The sequence below is a fragment of the Sinocyclocheilus anshuiensis genome, unplaced genomic scaffold (genome assembly GCF_001515605.1).
Source record: "Sinocyclocheilus anshuiensis isolate Anshui unplaced genomic scaffold, SAMN03320099.WGS_v1.1 scaffold180, whole genome shotgun sequence".
In the NCBI taxonomy this organism is placed as follows: Eukaryota; Metazoa; Chordata; class Actinopteri; order Cypriniformes; family Cyprinidae; genus Sinocyclocheilus; species Sinocyclocheilus anshuiensis.
In genome coordinates, this window is record NW_015554093.1 from 1,224,402 (window position 1) to 1,244,586 (window position 20,185).

General features: G+C 38.5%; 1 protein-coding gene across 1 annotated transcript in view; it reads right to left on the minus strand.

Annotated features, from left to right (window-relative positions):
* Window positions 1–11,760: 11,760 nt before the first annotated feature.
* LOC107669368 (sodium/calcium exchanger 1-like) overlaps window positions 11,761–20,185 on the minus strand; it is a 69,524-nt gene continuing 61,099 nt past the window's right edge. Inside the window, exons 4-8 of the mRNA XM_016461555.1 lie at window positions 19,817–19,923; window positions 17,645–17,769; window positions 17,098–17,197; window positions 16,256–16,528; window positions 11,761–12,573 (exon numbers count right to left, since the gene is read on the minus strand). Coding sequence (XP_016317041.1) covers window positions 12,194–12,573; window positions 16,256–16,528; window positions 17,098–17,197; window positions 17,645–17,769; window positions 19,817–19,923 — 985 coding nt within the window. The 3' untranslated portion in view covers window positions 11,761–12,193. The remainder of the gene's footprint in view (window positions 12,574–16,255; window positions 16,529–17,097; window positions 17,198–17,644; window positions 17,770–19,816; window positions 19,924–20,185) is intronic.

Consider the following 20,185-nt stretch of genomic DNA (forward strand, 5'->3'; position numbering starts at 1 on the left):
GGAAAATCTGCTGCCCTCTGCCAGAAAGTTGTCAATGGGAAGAAGGTTGACCTTCCAACATGACAATGACCCAAAGCACACAGCAAAACTGAGCACACAGTGGTTGAAAGAGAAAGAGATGAATGTGCTTGCATGGCGTAGTCAGAGCCCAGACTTAAACCCCACTGAAAATATGTGGAATGACTTGAAGACTGCAGTCCACAAATGCTCACCATCACATTTAACTGAAATTGAACAGTTCTGCAAATAAGATTAGGCAAATATTACAAAGTCTAGATGTGTAAAGTTAGTAGAGACATATCCCAACAGACAAAAGGCTGTAATTAAAGCAAAAGGTGGTTCAACAAAATACTGACACAAGGGGGGGATTCTTTTTCCAACTCAGTGATTCTGAGATATATATATATATATTTATTTATTTTTCTGACATGTTGATGTTATATATTTCACTTGGATGTTATAAGTTGTAAATACAGCTTGATAAAACAAAAACTCTGTCCGCCTTCATTTCAGGCTGCAAAGCAACAAAATTTGATTATTTTAAAGGGGTTGATTCTTTTCTATACCCACTGTATATATTGCATATTCTACCATTCAAAAGTTAGGGATAAGTAAGATGTTTTTATGTTTTTGAAAATCTTTCATGCCCACCAAGGCTGCATTTATTTTGATTTCAGTAAAACAGTAATATTCTGAAATATTATCACAATTTCAAATAACTATTTTCTGTTTCAATAGATATTGTATTTTATGTAATTTATGTAAATGTAATTTATTTTATTTATGTAAATGTAATTTATTCCTTTGATAGCAATGCTGAATTTTCAGCATAATTTACTGCAGTCTTCATTGTCACATGATCCTTCAGAAATCATTCTAATATGGTGATTTGCTGCTCAAGAAACATTTTTTATTATTATCAATGTTGAAAACAGAAAATTTATCTTAATATTTTTGTGGAAACAGTTTTTCAGGATTCTTTGATGAATAGAAAGTTCAAAACAAGAGCATTTATTTGAATTTGATCTTTTTTGTAACATAACTAAAAGTTTTTTTAAAATCTATTTACTGTATCCTTGCTGAATAAATATTAATTTATTTGAAAAGAAATCTTAATGATTCCAAACATTTGAACAGTTGTGTAGTATGTACTCTAACGAGAGACTTACAGTTAAAGGTTTTCAAATTGCTCTTCAACAGAATTCTATAAAGCTCTATCACTAGAGGGCAGCCTATGTTCACTTTATTTTAGTGAATAGTGTCTAGTAAACCACACTGGTGAGGATAGGCCATTATGTAATGCAGATCTTTTGTTTGGAATTGGAGCTGCTTTTTTAAAACTTAGAAACGAGAAAGCAATTTGACTTGTGACAAAACAAGGTGTTCTTCACAGATGAATGAGTAACTGTCAAACTAGAAAAAGATGTCATGCATATGCACATCTGGAACAAAATGATCAGTATAAAAACAACAAATGCATTTTAACTACTTCACAGTGAATAACACACAAAAAAGACCTGGATCATTTACAGGCACTTCTCTCTGTTTACAGAACAAATTGAACAGCAGTGAAACCTGATCTGCCAAACACATACAGTAATATCCACTGTTGTCTGAAAATGCTCTGTTAATCAGTTTTAGATTTCTTCTTTTGTGAAGTTTACTGCTTCTAGGGCAGACCTTGTATGAAATACAGTAGCTGCCAACGAGGCTGTTATGCTTCTTTTTAATGCACCGTGTAACTGGTTCAGTGGCCCCTGTGTGCCACACACCAGCTCTGGATTATGAGCTCTGGGTCCTGTGGGCCTCCCTCACAAATGTCCCTTTTCAATCTACAGTCACCACTAAACCAATCAAAAGGCAGAACTGAGTGCTGGTATGTTGCCTTCTCCAAACCATTTGGGATTATAATGGAGTTTAGCGTTAGTGTTTGAGATGAAAGAGCCCTTCCAAACAATCCAACTGAAACATGAAATGTTGCATAACCACTTGCCATTGGCTTTAAGTATTGGATAATGTTCAAATTGTGCATTCAGTTCTCTCTCTATATATTTATCCTCAGCGAGTCTGAGCTGTTGGGAGAGGCATGGTGGGAAATCTTCCAGAGCAGTGTGCCTTTTAGCCTTAATCTAGTCTCACTTGAGGGCCATGTTCCCTCCTTTGAGGACCTGTCAGTCAAGGAGAGCACTAAGACCATTCTGTGTGGGGTTTCAAGACATTCATGTTAAGCTCCAACAGAAATTAGACAGCAGCTTTCACCCTGCAGAATATCCAATGAAGCTAAGCAGACTTCAGCCTGATCAAAACCTGGATGGGAGACCTGGATGTGAGACTGATAAGGCTCTGTTTACTCCTGGGGCCTCATTGATAAAACGCATGTAAGCACAGATTTGATCTTAGAGAGTATGTACCAAAAAAATCCATGCCAATGTTTGGATTTATAAAACAGTCTTTGATGTGGAAAAGTGTATAGTGCCACATCAAGTTCTAAGCAGACACATGCACGTTTCCTTGTGGCAGAGTCTAAGCAATGGAAATCTAAGCAATTCTTGCTGATCTGCTTTCTCAAGTAAAGGGTTTGGATGTTGACTGGTGCTCTTTTATATGCCAATGACATTAATTAGGGGGAGTTTACAAAGCAGAGATCTGAAACCATTCAGCTGCACACAATTTCAAGGTCATTTGCGATTTACAGATTTCACATCTAGAAAAAAGTTTTTGTTTGAGTGTATGCTTGTTTCGCTGAATCACATGTACACACATTTGAGAAATGATCTTAAATCAAACGAAGCATGGTTTCTATGCAACAGTTTATACATGAGGTCTTCACGTGCACCTGGGAAACTCCTAAATATCATGTATATGAAAACTAAACACGCAGTATTATGCATGCCAGGTCAGTAGTTGGAAAGAAACACTGCGCACCTGCAAATATAACTATAGACTGAACACGTAATGCACATTTGCATGACATCACCGTATTCACAAATTCACGTTTTTGTAGTTTACACTGAGATAAAAACTATATTGTTTTCAAAAACTTGCACTTTGAAACCAGTTTTCAAAATTTTGTTTTCAGAACTCTCAAACGCTGTTGTCATATAAATGAATGGACAAAACGCATAAAAAGCTTTTGGTTTTTAGTTGAAAACGGTGTCATGTAAACGCCCCCTAAGGGTGTGTTCACACTTGTAGTTAAGTTTTCTTGTTTTTTTTCTTCTGGACTCCGCTTCGTCCACGGTGAAAGCCGATCCGGCGATCCACAGCGCGAAGTTGATGTATTTCCTCAGCGACCAGCACGGATCAGCTCTAGGCATGACGAAGCGGATATCGTCCTCTTTTGGAAGGCCAAATAAAGTAGTTTCGCTTTCACAACGAAACACACAGCGCCTTCACGACATGGCGGCGGCAGCAACAATACTACAGCGAGAATAAAAGTTACGCCTTCTTTCTTTGCGTGAACATTTGGGCGGCGTTATGCAAATCTTCCCACATCGTGATGTAGACGTGGGGGCGTGTTAGAACGAGCCGTTTTAGGTAGGTCTTAACTTTTATAAAGAATATCTCTTTGGATTTGAGACTTTAGTCTTTGCAACTTTACAGATCTTCTTTATGCACCAAGAGCTTGTAACACTCCAAAGAGAAAGGAAAAATTGAAATCGCATCATATGACCTCTTTAAAGTACATTTTATCACCGTTTGAAAGGGTACATGCTCCAGTGACAGTTTTTAACTTTTTTTCTAAGAGTGTAACAGTCATGTTGAGCAATCAGCAAATCAGATCTGTGTCACTACACATTGAAGTAATTCTGTTAAGTGTTGTGCGTATCTATCTATGTGCAGCTTCTCCAAAGATATTATGCGGTCATAATAGATCCAAAGGTATTTCTCGAAAAGGTTTAGGGGTGTAACTGTGGTGTCCTGGCCAAATTTGCCCATTGGCCTTTGTCAGTTGGCCATATACTCGTATTGACTGCAACAGTTCCTTTCCTCTCCACTGATATGTGGTGTGTGACAGATTTTCATCCAGGTAGAAGAGATTACTCCACTCTCACCGTAAAGCGCTTCGAGTGTGACAAAAGCACTATATAAATGTATCATTATTCAGTTTGGCTGATGCTTACACACTCCAAGCGACATAAATACACTTTCAAAGAGACAAACTTGTTTGCAATGAGATGGAACAACCACCGCAAAAAGCAGGCAAAGTGATGCTCCGCTTCTCACTGTTTTCTAATATTAGAAAGCTCAGGAACGTTCAGAAAGCCTACAGTGTTAGTTTGCACTAAGTGTGAATCATCCTCACCCTGAAGTGACACTTGATGACTAACTTGCCTAAGCTTAGTGATTCATGAAACAACTCTCTCTCCTCCCACCTCGTATTCCTTTTCTTCATCGTTGTAATGCAAACCATTTCCGACTCTCTTTCTGTGACATTCGGGAAACCTGGCAGACACAAAGGGTCTGTACATGTAATTACAGACTCTGATAAGGGGGGATGTGTCTTCTTTTATTAGGCTACTTGAAAGAGTTTTTCTATTTCCTGCAAAGCGCAGTGCGATGTTGAGCTAAATTAGCGAAATTGTTTATCTGCTGGTTACATGTCAAGGTTTTTGACCTCAAGCTAATGTTTAATTTAGACATTTTACATTAGGCTGTAAGCGGTGAATTAGCAGTTATTGTGCCTTCCCTGCTTTGACAGACATATAAATGTAGTTTAGTTACTATCCTGGTGTTTGTACTTACCTGCGGGCCTGCCACCAATCCAACTGAGCTCGACCAGTCAGATCTGGCTGTGAGATACAACATGACGGCTGTAATTGGCCAGAGTGGAATCCATTTCCAGTAACAACTGTGGGTGAGTTCTGAAGCATGATGTGAGCTGACCCCGCTTCAGCCCCGTCTCTCACCACGGCCGCTGTGATTGATGACACTAAATTGCCACTGTAATGTTTGTCACTGCAGCTGTGTCTTTTTTTTTTGTCTCCCCATGATCTGAAAATAGAGCTGTGGATTGCTAAAACAGACTATCACTGAAAACAACGAACATCTAATTCCTCATCAATCAAGAAGATTATTGTTCTCCACATTTTTAAAGAAGGTGATTCTCTGAACAATAACCATTCAGCATTCAGCATCATCACCTATAGTGGGATATGAAAGCGCTTTGCACCTGCTATCAGTGTGAACGTCTTGTCCAATTCAATAATATTAATCTTTAGCACAATGGCACACGTTCAGACACATACAAAACAATTCAGATGCTGTGAGTGGGGATCTACTTGAAAAAGGAAGCAAAGATGGAGAGAGAAAGAAAGGAGAAAGAATATAAGCTTCTCATTTGACCATCAAAATGTGCTTAAAAAGTTCAGAAGAGGTCCAAGGATCTCAAGTGAAGAGTGACAGCATTGTTATGAGGGAAATGTGCTTCAGTTCAAATGCATTATTGAACATTGGCCTTTGCTTTCGCTAGCTATTTCTGGTTTCCAATAAAGATCAAGGTTTCTCTTTTTATTGCATTTTTTTCCCTCTCAACTTTCCTCACTGCATAAAACACTAGCTCTCTGCAATGTCCAGGAAAATATAAATGTCATAAGTCTTAAATAAATAAATAAAAATCATACACTGGAAAATGTTGACTGATTCACTTTTGACATTAGAAGACTCATGAGATGATTTTCAGGAGGGAATATATATGGATGATTTGCAGCGGGAATAGACAGGGATCTTAACTCAATTGATAGTGCACGTAATGGAATAAATCTGGAAACATAAACAGAATATAATGGAATTTTCTTATCTTTTATGCATCTTTTATGTTGGAAAGAACCGTAAAGTTGCGATGAAATCGATGTAGCAACAGATCTTTTCCTCTGTATTGTGATGTACATCCGAGTAAAACAGATAAAAAATGTAGGGGCAGGACTTGGTTCTATCCATCAGTTGTTGATTGGTTGGAGGCAGATTTGAATGCGAGACTGCAGTTGATTGTGGGCCGGGTTTAAGTGGAATGAATGATTGGAGTCTGGCAGATACGTCACCAGAGAGAGGTTTGCCATTTCACCAGACAGCCGAGTGGCATCTTGCTTAAAAATTGAATTTAGACAGAAGATAGGGTGAATTTTCATTTCATGTGGGCTTTAAAGTTACAACAATACACAAGTTCAATTAGCAAGATCAATTAGTACATCAATTATTCATTCTCCTGATGGCTGTGCTCTTTTTCAGTTGAAGAAAATTTCTCTCATTGTGGTGTTTTTAGAGGCAACTCAACTGCAATAGTGCGTTTGCTGCGCCTTCACAGATGCTTGTCAGAATGGTTCTTTAATGTGGTTCCTGATCAATAATAAATGAGAGCATGTTATATTGATTTTACAACTCATATTCTTACTTGCTGAGATATTTGTAGCTCCTCAAATGAACAGACTTTTTAAAAAGCGTATTTGCCTCCTTTTCTTCCCCTGTGAGAGTTTCTGTTGTGTTGTTCTGTTCTTGAAATCTACATTCTCCACTCCACAGCATTTCCTCTCCCCTGTCTTCCTTCTTCCTTTCTTTTCCTCTAATGACTGTTTTGTACTACTGCGCTGTTCAGTGGTCTGCAGGGGGATGGGAGCCATCTGTCAAACATTCTGGAGAACGCAAGAGCTTGAAAAGAATATCACCATTCAAGCATAGATTCGTTAAGAGTGTCATGATGACGAATCAAATTTTCCTTGATCGTTTGAGAGTTATAAAAACACTAACTCCCTCACGAACCTTGGGAAATGAATACAACCCTTTTAAAACTTCAAAGATGTTCAATTTACGCACCCTTCTGTTGTTCCAAAACGGCAGAACTTTCTCTCTTCTGTTGAACGCATACAAAATTGCAAAAATGTATTTTGTTTTTGTCCATATAATTAGAGTAAATTGGGACCAATGTTGTTTTGGGCCTATACTGACTTTCATTATATGGACAAAAAGCACTTAAAATTTTCTTTAAAATATCTAAACAACACACAGCCTATAAGATACCTCTAAATGCTCATTCTGTACGTTAGATTATACAGCTAATTGACTCTTCGCAAAGACCCCCCCCCCTTAGTTACTGTTGCTACGTCCGACAAGCAATGGTGCTCTCACGCCACACATGATGTTCTCCCGCAATGAAAAATAGATCACAGAGTCACAATGAGGAAACTGATGATGCGCCGACAAGACAAGACAAATCTGGTTACTTTTGGTATGAAACAAAGCCTCAGCTTTCAAATTTTGTCTTTTTTTTTTAAAAGAAATCCAAACAATAAATACTGTTTTGTGGCTATTTTTAATGTGTCGTGACAGATCGCGGTAGTGCCTCAGTTCAAGCAGCAGGTGAACCAATCATCTCTTCCTCTTTACTAGTTATAGCACAAAATAAACATGAAGGAACATCAGAAGGTATCTTGTTTCAACCCGCAGAAAGATGTCAATACACATAATTTAACCATAATTCTACTCTCCTGTCTGGTTTGGTTGTCAGACAAAATGGCAGATTCTGCATTATGATTGGTCAGATTACCTGTCAATCAAACTCCTAGCAAAAGGTCAATGACCTTGAACATTACAGTTTGATATGAAGAAACAATGGACAATAGATTGATTAACAGAGGTGTTTTGTTTTCTCTTGTCATGCTTGAGAGAAAACAACTTTTATAATAAAGAGTTAAAAAGTCTTTTAGTAATATACAATTCCAACTTTAATGTACTCAATAATAAATTAAATATGAAACAAAGTTTTACGCATTACAAACAGAGACTCATTCTCTATCTTTTGGCAAAATACTGTAGTTTCCCTTCACATTACAGCTTTAATGAGTTCACATAAAATCACACATTTCTCCCTCATACATACTTTTAGATACAACACTGAGAACATAAATTATTATTTGTTGTTGTTGTTGTTAAGATGATGATAAAGTACTCTATGCAGCACTTGTTTTTTTTTTACCCAAAATATAAATTTATCTCAGTACAGAACATATCTCAAGACAACAATAGTGTCATATAACTAAGTGAAGAACACTTGGCTTTAAAAAAAAAAAGAAGTCTTTTAAAACAGTAATTTATCAAATAGCTATACATACAAAACCAAACACAATTAATTTCTTTTGTAAATATTTCAATGTTTGTGATTAAAGAGAAATGCAATATTAGAAGACGAATGCACACACATAGAAAATACATGCTTTAAGATTGAAGTATCACAAAAGAGCACATGTGACACCGGGACTCTCACATGACACAAGCTCTCTGACATACAAGAAAGAAATGAGTATGCTATGCCAGACTATGAATATCAGATATTCAAGGTCATTTTGTTTATGCGAGGGTGTTTTGGCTAAGTCGAGACTGATTAAAGATCAAATAACAGTAAACGAGTGTGGAAATGCATTTAAAGGCACAGTTCACCCAACAATGAACATGAAAAATATGTCTCAGTGCTTTTTTTTTCTTTTCCATACAATTAAAGTTAATGGGGTTTACTGATATCGTGGTTCCCACTGACATTAAGTGTACTGACAAAACGTATTTTGTGTTCCACAGAAGAAAGAAAATCATACAGGTTTGAAACGACACAGTGATGACAGAATGGTGATTTTTGGATGAACTATCCCTTTAAGTGTGTTTCTATGCACATCTGCTGTTATTTGATCATAAATCAGTTACAATGCTTTAGTCCACAAGAGATGGTCCTTTCCCTAAAATAAACAGAAACAGATCTTCTAGCATGATATGGTCTCATATGGTATTCTTTAAGATTATCCACTGGCTACTGAGCATTACATGGAGATTCAACACCATAATCCTCTGTAGTTGGTCTTTTTTTTGAAAACCCCATTAGTTTGATGCAACTATGATTGGTATGTTTGAATATGTTTACCTCAGGGAGATCAGTCACTGCTCTGCTCTCCACAAAGCAAAAGCTTATATTAATATAATGCAAAACTCTAGGGGGCAATTTAAGGTTCTGAATTAAGGACTGTCCTTGAATTAGGGTGGAACTTTTAAGTTCATTAACCCTGTGTGGACAGATATTAGGAGAGAGACGAGAGTGACCTTATAAAGTAATTACAATCCAACAGATACTCCTCCACCCACCCTTGAGCACTGACACCAGACAACATAATGACAGAAAGACAATGACTCTTTTAAGACGTCGCCTAGCAACAAGAAGCACTAAAAATACATCACTCAGTGCTTTTTTAAATCTGGTATCATTGGAATGTATAAATACACATATGCCGGTATAAATGCGGACTGTATGTACATCTGTTTCGCCCACTTTTGCATCACACATTGTGTAAGAAGAGCACTTACAACATTTCCATCGATGGCTGACTGTGGCTTTTGTTGAACCTCTATGTTTTTATCATTCAAGAAAATGGAGGGCTGTAGCAGCCCAGCCTCTTTTAAGCCAATGGTGTCATCATAAAATGGAGCATTTGGCCATTGGCGTCATTATAAATCAGGTAATGGGACTTTGCGTTCCCTCTTACCATTTTTCAGAAAGCTCTTAAAAATTACTTATTTAGTGAATTAAAAAGTTTGAAGCACTGGTCTGCTGGGGCCCCTAATAGTGAGCAACACCAGAATTTCCTACTGCTAAAACATTTCATTTCCTATAGCATGTGTCCCAGGTTGGGCCAAGCAGATTGCTGATAGCTGGGAAAATGGGGACACATATCACCCTTGTAAACAATTATATAATATCTGCATACTGAAACCCATAATCACTGTATCACTTAGTTAAGAGAAGTATGGGATAGAGAGTTGGGCTAACTAAGCTAGTTTAACTCCTGGCTAACAGGAAATGAACCAAGTCTTATTAGTTAAGGAGCAGATGGAGGACACTGATTAAAGAGAGCAAACTGAACCTGAACTGGAATCTGATCCATTATCCATTAACCATGCACATAACGCAAATTAGGTGGCGTCGATGCTATCAGGAGAGATAAGTGCTTGGATAATTAGATACGGCTCTGGATTAATGTGGCGAAAGTGAGGGGCTCACATTTCACGGGTAAAATATCAACGTTGGGCGTGAACGAAACTTACAATTTTTACCATCTTGCCAGTGTAAACTCAGTGACAGACCTACAGTATGGCCAAGATACATTGATTGTACTGTTGATATCAAGGCACCCATGTTGTGTTCACACACAACCACATGACTCAATGACGCTATGCCTTCAGTAGTGAATAGAGCTAAAAGTTTGACACAGTGAAGCTGTGGAACATGGCTTGGTACGACAGGACAGTCTGCTTTCTCACTACATGTTTTAGGACCAACCAATGTACCACATGTAAGCTGCAGCCATTTGTAAATTCATGGATGTTGGGAGAAGATCCAGAAGCTCACGGGACGAGAGCCTGAAACTCCTGAGCGTGGCAGTGACAGACACAAAATTCACTGTGCTTGAGTGTTGCACACGTTCATACTTTCAGACACTCATAGTCAGATAAAAAGACTTTGAACAATGTTCGACAGATTGGCACACACATATGTTTCGTCAAATCTGTTGCACTTGCCCATTCGAATACATGCTCTCACACACATACAGCCTACAATATTTCCCCACATAATACATAGCTCATAATAATAAATATCAATAAATATCACACGAATAAACACCAACACCTTGGTTCTTATGTCACTGTCACTGTTAAACTATTTCTTTTGGTCTCCATTCTATCACTAATGTTGTTCCATGCAAATTGTGTATCTCTTCAGGTTTTGATAAGTTTCAACAAAATTAACCAAAAAAGACTGAAAAAGATCTTTCTTTCCTTCTCACATTCCTTCTATTAACTTCACAATTCACTTTCATTAGCATGGTAAAAATAAATAAATAAATTATAAAAATTTCACAAAAGTATATTTAAAAAATGTACAACACCAGCAAATAGTAGATGAGAAGAGGGTGTGGTATGTTGTGTCGAGGGCGGGGTCATATATAAAAAAAAGTGTGGTATAGATAATATTGGGGCAGAGCCACATTTAAAGAAGTTGTGGCATATGTATAGTTGTGGGCAGAGTCAGAATTGAAGAAGGTGTGGTGGTGTAGGTAGTGATGGTGTAGGATCAGAGGTGAATATGTGTGCTATAGATAATGTAGGGGTGGGGTCAGTGATGGAGGAGGTGTGGCACAAGAAATGTCGTGGGTGGGGTCAGAAGTGAAGAGAAGTTTGTTGTGTTGGGAATTGGAGTCATGTGTAAATAAGGTCTGGTAATATTGGGGTGGGCCAGAGATTAAAAAGGTGTAATGTATATGTAGTGTAATGGGTGGAGTCAGAAGTGAAGAAGGTGTGGTGTAATTAGTGATGGGGCAGGGTCAGAGGTGATAAAGGTATTTATGTAATGTTGGGGACGAGGTCATTGGTCAAAAACGTATAAGTAGTGGTAGGGCAGGGTCTGTGAAGACATTGAAGCGAGGTTAATAGTGAGGAAGTTGTTGTATCATTATTGAGGGTGAGGTCAGAGTTGAAGAAGTTCTGGTGTAGGTAGCACTGGGGGCATGTTCAGAGGTGATGAAGATGTTTGAGTAGAATTTGGCCAGGGTTATTGGTAAAGGTCAAACTGGGGGTGGAGTCAGTTTGAGAAGCTCAGCCCCCACAGGTTCACTTGAGCTGAAATTATAGTTGTGTGTGTACAAATGTCTGCGGGGAGCTGCAGTAACAGGCAAGAGAAGACAAATGAAACAAAGTGTTCATGTCTTGTGGGTAGGTAAAGGTGTGAAGCATGCCCAAAAGTCTATTCACAGCGACTTGGAGGGAAGAGAGAATGATAGAAGAGGGATTTCTGAGAGAATATCGAAGTTTGGTATAAAGGACCATCCTTGAAAAAAAACAGCACTGAAGCAAGAAAAATGCTGAGGGGGCTCTCTGGAGAGTATTCTGGAGGGTGTTGCTGTGTCTGAATATCCAGGTGGTGGCAGACACCATGTAAGAGAGATCCATCTATAAAGAGAAGCTGTGCATGACAGAGTCTCTATCATCCACCACTGACACTCATCTAGTGTTAGCGAAAGGATGCGAGTTCAATTTCAACACCGACAATAATCAGTAAGAACAGATGTAAACACTAATTTTAGACTTCTCATATAAACAAAAGAAGAAAGGAAGAATGATAGGAGGTTTTACAGTAAAGAGTACATCTCTCTTATGAACTTTCTCAGAAGCCAGGCACGTGGCAGTAAGCCTCCAGCGAGGCCAGCATGATGTAGATGAGCCACAGGATGACGAAGAGGAACACGGTGAGCAGCTTGGTGGTTCGTGGGCCCCCCAGCTCGCCCCCAGACACAGAGGGCCGGCGGCGGTACAGTAGTGTCAGAACAGACACCAGTGCCATGATGGTGAAGACGGTGACAGAAAACGCCAGCGACCCCGGCGGGACCAGGAATTTTTTGCCCTGACTGTTCCAGTATACAGAAGCGATGGTCCACGCCACTCCGATACCCAGGAAGACATTAACTGCATTACTACCTGTCACATTTCCAATGGATGCATCGGCGTATTGGTCCTGGATGGCTGCCACCTTGCTGGCAAAGGTATCTGCAGAGGCCAAAAGGAAAGACAGAGAAAAAGAAAGATGAAAGAAGAAAGGTGAGAATTGAAAGTGCCCCAGAGGAACATTTTAATGAAAGGCATTGCTGATAGTTCAGGACAACGTTTTTCAAACCTGTTCCTGGAAGCACACCAACAGTACACATTTCGAAGTGTTCCTAATTTAACACACCTGATTCAGCACATGAGTAGAGACCTGAAATGGATGGGTCAGATAAATGAGACCTCCAAAATATGCCTCCAATAACAGGGTTGGGAAACACTGGCTCAGAAGACAGAATGGAGGTCTCAGTTATGTTTAATTCAGGTTATCAACATTGTCTCAGATGTTTCTTCTAAAAGTGGCCGAGAGAACTCAACGTGCTGCAAATGAAAAAACATGCAAGTAGAAAAAACACCAGCAAATTAAGAAAACATCTTCATCAGTTTGACAACATATGCGCTGCTAATACTCACAACACAACCAAATACAGAAACACACTGCAAATACTCACAACACAACCAAATACTGGAACACGCTGCAAATATGCACAGACCACATCGGAAATGTTTAAGGGAACAGCAACAAGTGACAAACCTGGCTGAGACATGCTTATCAATGTCTGCTCTGAAAGGTGAGATTTTTGTTTATTTTAACATCTTGATCATATGATTCCTTAGCTTTTTTGGATATTATTAGCCTAAATAAACTGATGAAATACACAATTACTGTAACTGTGAAACGTTATGAAAGCTGGCTAACTTACTTTTACAACTTACCTTACGAAAAAAACAAAAACAAAACATGGTTACTATAGTTAAACCATGGTAACCACAAATTAACCATGGTTTTGCTACAGTAGCCATAGTTTAACTATGGTATTCGTACAACTGTGGTTTTTATAATTAATATGCCAAAAAACATGGTTACTACACTTTTACTATAATAAAACTAGTAAAAGTGTTGTTGGGGTCCCCTTGAAACATTTCCGTTGTGGTCTGTGCTACTTGTAACACTTTTGTGTATTTGGTTGTGTTGCGAGTATTTGCAGCGCATTTCTGTATTTGGTTGTGTTGTGAGTCTTTGCAGTGCGTTTCAGATGTTTTCTTAATTTGCTGGTGCTTTTTCTTATTTGCATGTGTTTTCTTAAGTTGCAGCGCATTGAGCTCTTGAGCTCTCAACACTGTCCATATGAGAAAGAAAAGCAGAAACAAATGAGATAACCCAGGTGAAAAGGAAATATATTTAAATTGTGCTTTTTCAGACATACTTACTATATTTAAATTATACTATACGTTGACATACAATTAAGAGTATGGAAATAGATGATAAAATGGATGTTGCTAGCAACTCAGTCTTGGAAGAACTTGATGAGAAATTATTAATTTCAAATTAAAATATCTGGCTTGTGATTGCAGACTTCGGTATCTTGGAAATCTGAGCACAGTTTGTGTTCAAATTTTCTACTGTGATCTCTTGTAAATATCTAGATGAGACAAATATGAGATTACAATTGTCTTTTTCTCAGAAGAAATTTCTGGCAGTAAGGAATGGGTGGCAGACAGGTTAAAACAATAAACCAACAAAGAAGAAAAGAACTTGTGTTTTACTTCAGTTATAAATCACTTGAGTTATAAAAGCTTTCAGTCTGATTTGAATGTGATGTGATAAAAGACTATTGAGTGCACTATTGAGTGCACACAAAAATATCACAGTCCAACTAGTCTAGTTTGATTAACAACAAATGAGTCTTATGAACTGATTATTTTAATTAATCATTCAGATCAGATGACTCAAGGACTTATCAGTTTGAGTCAGTTTGACAAATGCTTTGCTAAATGAACTGAATCCATGGTTAGTGAATCGACATCTATACAGGTGAAGTACTTCCAAAAAGATTTGGATGTGCAGAAAAAGATTTGGGCAAATATTGTTTTCTTATGCTTGTAACTTAATATACACCTTTAAAAACTTTTTTTGCCACTATTTTACCCTGAAATTTGGCCAGATTTTTTTTAAATTCGCTTTTCCATTACAATGTGTATATTACAATATGCACATTATAAACCGCACATTATAAAATATATATCCAAATAAAATGTATGTAATATAAATTTGTACTTGTATATCGCCCACCTCTAACTGAGCAGACAGAAATGTAAGCACAATTTGCCCTCTGTTTAATCTCACTGCTGTCTTGAAGAAACAACAGAGATATAAAAGAAATCTCATTTCTCAGATCTCAGATTCGTCTTTTGAAGTGGATCTTTTCATTATGTGTGTGTGGCAATGCGGAAAATCCGTGCCACCGAAATCCTTTTACTTTCACTTTGCGGGATTTTGGGGTGGAGCATTTCCATTATCAGCGGAAGGAAAGAGGATATAAGGAAGTGAGTCATACCTGTGAATAATTGCGTCATCGGTAAAAGTTTGCAGTAGTGTGGGAGTGACTGTTTGGAGAACCCGGCGAAGGTGGAAAGATGGCTGTTTGATCAAACGGTTGCTTTTCTTGTGAGTGATGTCTGGTGCGTTGTGAAGTTCCAAATTACTTTTAAACGTGGCACTGCCAGAATCGTCTGCACTTAAAGTGTTCTGAAGACAGGTATCGGCTGCTCATCCACCTGTCTGGGTGTCGGAAAAACCCGCTATACTCTCCAATTCTCGTCATGACTGCAAACTGGGTCAGTACCTCTCTGCCGCCATTACACATACTCATTGCACTCACTACTAACGTTACACCTGCAGGCACTCGCACCACATTCACTTTCGCACATTCGGTGTGCTTATTGTTTTGAGTGTTAAATGATTATTGGTGCTTTGTGATTTGTTGTTTGATAATTATGAAATGACCAAATGCTTATTTAATGTTCCTTTTTTATCCTCTCTCTCTTCTTTTTCCTCTATGGACAATTTATAAATGATTGTGGACGTCAATCTGCTTTATTGGAAACGTACACTAGCGTGGCGCAATTCCTACGTGGACCGCAAACCGAAATTTAATTTGAACTGTTGTTTTTTTTCCCCCCTGCTTATTTGTATTTTGGTTTGGTTGTTTGTTTCTTATTGTTCAAACTTGTATTTGATTTTTTCTCATGCCATGGACAATAGAGGAATAAATATTCCCTTTGAACAGTATTATTTTTTGACTGTCTGTGATTTAATGTTGTAACAGTTGGTGTTTTAGTTTGCTATCCTGGGTTTAATTAAAATTTTGTCAGGCTTAAAACCTGACTGGCGCCCGAATATTTTCCTCATAGAGTTTATTTATGCTAGGGCGGCCGCCACCGTTACATGTGTTGGAGCTTGAGGATGGTTTGACACAGAGCTTGAGCAGAATCAGTCCATCAACTCTAATGCAGCTAATGCCAAGACAAACACACAGATCTCTTGCAAATCATGGTCTGCTAAATAGTCCACATAATTTAACAGTAAATGAACTACAACATCCACACATCCACACAAAAGCTGACTGGGGTCATTATGGAACAATAAATTAAAAAAGATGTTGAAAGCAGTTGCAACATTTCAACAGTACAGTATGTAATTCATCAATATTTGATAGAATACTTGATTCTAATTGGCTAATCGTGGCATTTGGGGTTAATTTTACGATAATGACTGGATGACTGTACATTATCCTTTACTAATCAGCTACATGCTATGGCATCTAATACACAAATAAACACTCACCAGGCACTGATGTGCCCAAGGCCACAAACACCACAGCTGTGACAGTGTCCTTCAGGCCTACTGTACAACCAAAGTGAGAGGCCAAATCTCCAGTGACAGCGGTCAGGACCCCGATGAGTGTGATGGAGACAATGAAACAGGCCCAGCCGTTCCAGTACTCTGTGGGTGGAACGAAGGCAAAAAGAACCTTCCAGAAAACTGTCAGGAAGTGCATGATGTAATCAAAGCACGAGGGCAAGCGCTCTTCCCCGCTCTCCTCCTCATCATCATCACCTGAGGAGGTAAACAAAAGGTACAGTATACAGAAAGGTTTGCTTGATTATGACAAAAAAAATTCATGGGTATTTATAACACAAGACAAAATGAGAGCATCACTGCAAAATGGAATGTGACACAATCGTCGTTTTATTTAGATTTTCTAGTTTTCATAACCGTTGGAAGCCAAAAACGTAATTGAAAATAACATTTGATTAATTGTCCAGCCCTAGTATACAGTTTGCAGTAAGGTATAGTAATTAGGAAAAAAACATTCAATTCAAATGAATCGTTGGAAGCCAAAAACGTAATTGAAAATAACATTTGATTAATTGTCCAGCCCTAGTATACAGTTTACAGTAAGGTATAGTAATTAGGAAAAAAACATTCAATTCAAATGAATTCAGTTAAATAAATTCTTTTAGTACAATTAAATGTTACACAACTTTCAGGTTTTGAAGAAAAATTTGTCTTGGTTCACATAATTGTACACTGACAAACAGCTGGTGTAGTATTTACTTTGAAACAATTTTCACATAGAAATTGCTAGTAAATTTCACAAATAACGCATGTATTAAGACACTGACCTGCACTGACAGTGACAGCGCTAACAAACTGTTCTCTCCAGCTACTGCTGCCCACCACCAGCGCCAGGTTAGTCTTCTTTATGAGCTTGTCGACGGTATTCTGAAAAACACACAAATACATATATAAACACCAAAAAGACAATTCAAACCTAAACCCACAAAACTGTCCTCGTAGTAGACAAGATTTAATATGACTCGGTCTCGTAACCCAGTGAGCACAGAGGTCTCAGCTAAACTGATTTCAGTGAGGCAGTGGGCGTCTATACACAACCCTGTCAGAATTTCATTTTCTCCAATGTCATACTGTCCTAGCCGTTTTCTTGTTTGCATTTAGAGCGCTGCGGATAATCGTTGAGCGAGTAACGCAGTATTTCTACCTCAAATCTCCTAAATCGCTGTGCTACCTGACCCCAGTGACCTCCAGTATTGAGACTGTCACCATGGGAACAAGGAGGTGAGGATTCAGACAGAAATTGAACGTGAGAGACTGAGCAGGTAAGACCATTTCATGAAAGCTGTATTGTTCTTACTGATTCACAGGGCTTACCTTAAACTCGTACGATTCCTCTATCACCACCTCCAGTTTGGTGTGCTCTCCCAGACTCGGGCACCCCATCTTGGCCACCTCCTCTTCCTCTTCTCCCACCGCCGGTTTGTTATCATTGGAGTCTCCTGTCAGAGGAAGACACATCGAAAATCTACTCAGCCATAGAGTTTGTACATAGCTGAGATGGTACAACTCAATTTACAAGGAAATTCACTAAGAATGAATTGTGCTCACTGGTAGCGATGTTTGTTTATTTGCATGCACAGTCTACACTCGTTGTTGCGCTCAATTCACTAAAGGAATTTTGCAAATCAAGTAACTGAAAATGCAGCCAAAAATGTGTTGAACACAATTTGCATGATCATTTTCTATCTTGCAGGCCGTTTTTGAGTTCTAGTTTGAAGAGGATGCAGCAGACTACAGCAATCTGGCATACTTAGTTGTGACTCTGTAGCATGTTTCCAAAAAATAAATCATTAACTTTTATATTTTCATTGTACTAAAGCCAAAGCAAACTATGAATGTTGCAAGGAATGGGAGAATGCTGATTTTTTTGCCCCAAAAACCTATATTCAGATTAGGTTTTTATTTCTCACTGTTACAAGCTACAGTAGGGCTTTCAATCAGTGTTATTATAGTATTATTTGTTATATAGTACATACAATATAACGAGAGAATATTTTGAATTAGCTTTCCTTTTTATATTTTCTTCTTTCATCAATTTATTTTATTTCAGCTTATTTCAATTGATGAAAACTATTTCAATAATTTTAACAAACATTGCTGTCAATATATATATATAAAAAAATACAAAATGTTGATAAAAATGACAAAGCAGTCCCAAAAATTTCACAAAAAAATAATCTATAAATAAAATACCTAACATTTTCCACAGACTCTCTAGAATATTTCTGTGGCCCCCAGGGGTCCCCAGAATGCAATGTGAAAACCCCCGAACTAGACTATGAATGAGTAGGGAACAAGAAGCAGTTCCCTTTCATGGGAACTTCGAACTGCATCCTCTAGGGGTCCCTATGGGGAACACCTCGTCGTGACCCGTGTCTGAAGCATACATTGAAAAAACACCAACTCGTTGGCCGGCGACAGCCATGACGTCACTACCGGTGCGACTATAGTATAAATAGGCGCCGGGAGCACACATCATTCTCTTCTTCGTCTTCATTGACTTTTGTTTGAAGCGTGCATTTCTGTGGTAAGAGCGATCTCTATTCATCTCATTATGGCGAGCACTAGCAAAGCGTTTAAGGATGTGTGCATCCGTGTTGACGTTGTTTAACATCTGATCTAACCATGGTAGGGAACGAGACACTGCGTCCTCTAGGTTTCTTGCCATGCTGCGGACGCAAGCTTCAGACGAAGAAGTGAATGATGTGTGCTCCCGGCGCCTATTTATACTATAGTCGCACCGGTAGTGACGTCATGGCTGTCGCCGGCCAACGAGTTGGTGTTTTTTCAATGTATGCTTCAGACACGGGTCACGACGAGGCGTTCCCCATAGCGACCCCTAGAGGACGCAGTGTCTCGTTCCCTACTCAGGGAACCATGGTTACATAAGTAACCTGAGACGATTTTTGTTTCAGGTTTCTGACATACCGCATATAAATGCATCACAGCTGTTTAGTGAATTCATCCCTTTGTGTTTTTCATAATCCACTGTAATGTACCATATGCTATAATAGCACTACACATATGGAGGAAATAAACATCATCTCTTTGTGTGTCCTAGAAAAGCATTGAGGAGAGAGACTGAAAGACAGAAATCATCAAAAAATGCTTATGTTAATGGCATCAACATTCTTAATTGGATTTTGTAACAGTATGGCAATTTGAAGAGCATGGGGATGAACATTACATTAGAGCAGTTAGTACATAATTAATGTGCAGAAACGGCCTAGAGATATTGCTTCAACATGGCTGCTTGCACTGCAACCAATTACTGCCTATTCCTTCTCTCCCATTATAACCATTATAAGACCTCCACTGTCTCCCATTAATCGCTCCATTCACACAAAGAAACCTTTCTATCAAATCTGTTTCTGAATTATTCAGGGATAGATGTGTAAGTTATTAATACAATATTAAAAAGAGACCCCAATCTGGTTTCTAATACAAATCCATAGAGAACTGCAGATGTCACAGAGATCCACGGACCGTGTTTCTGCCCGATCTCCAGCAGCACCGGCTCCCCCAGGTGGATAGTGAAGGTTTTGTTCTTCTCGTACTCCTCATCGTCAATAATCTTCACCTCCAGGATTTTCCTGTGGTGGACAAAGACATAAAATTTAAATGTATTTTGAATGTAGTATATTTTCAAAAAATGAGTTATGTGAAATGTGGAAGTTGAAGAAACAATGGGATAACTATGCAGCAGTAGCCAATGACAAAGACTTGGAGAAAGAGCTGAGGAAAGGCTGAAACATGAGCAGAATGGTTTTCTGGGTAAATCGTTCGTAAAACCATTCTTATGTAGACTGTCATCTTCAGTGGACTGCAACAACTGATGGAGGAATGTATTTATGA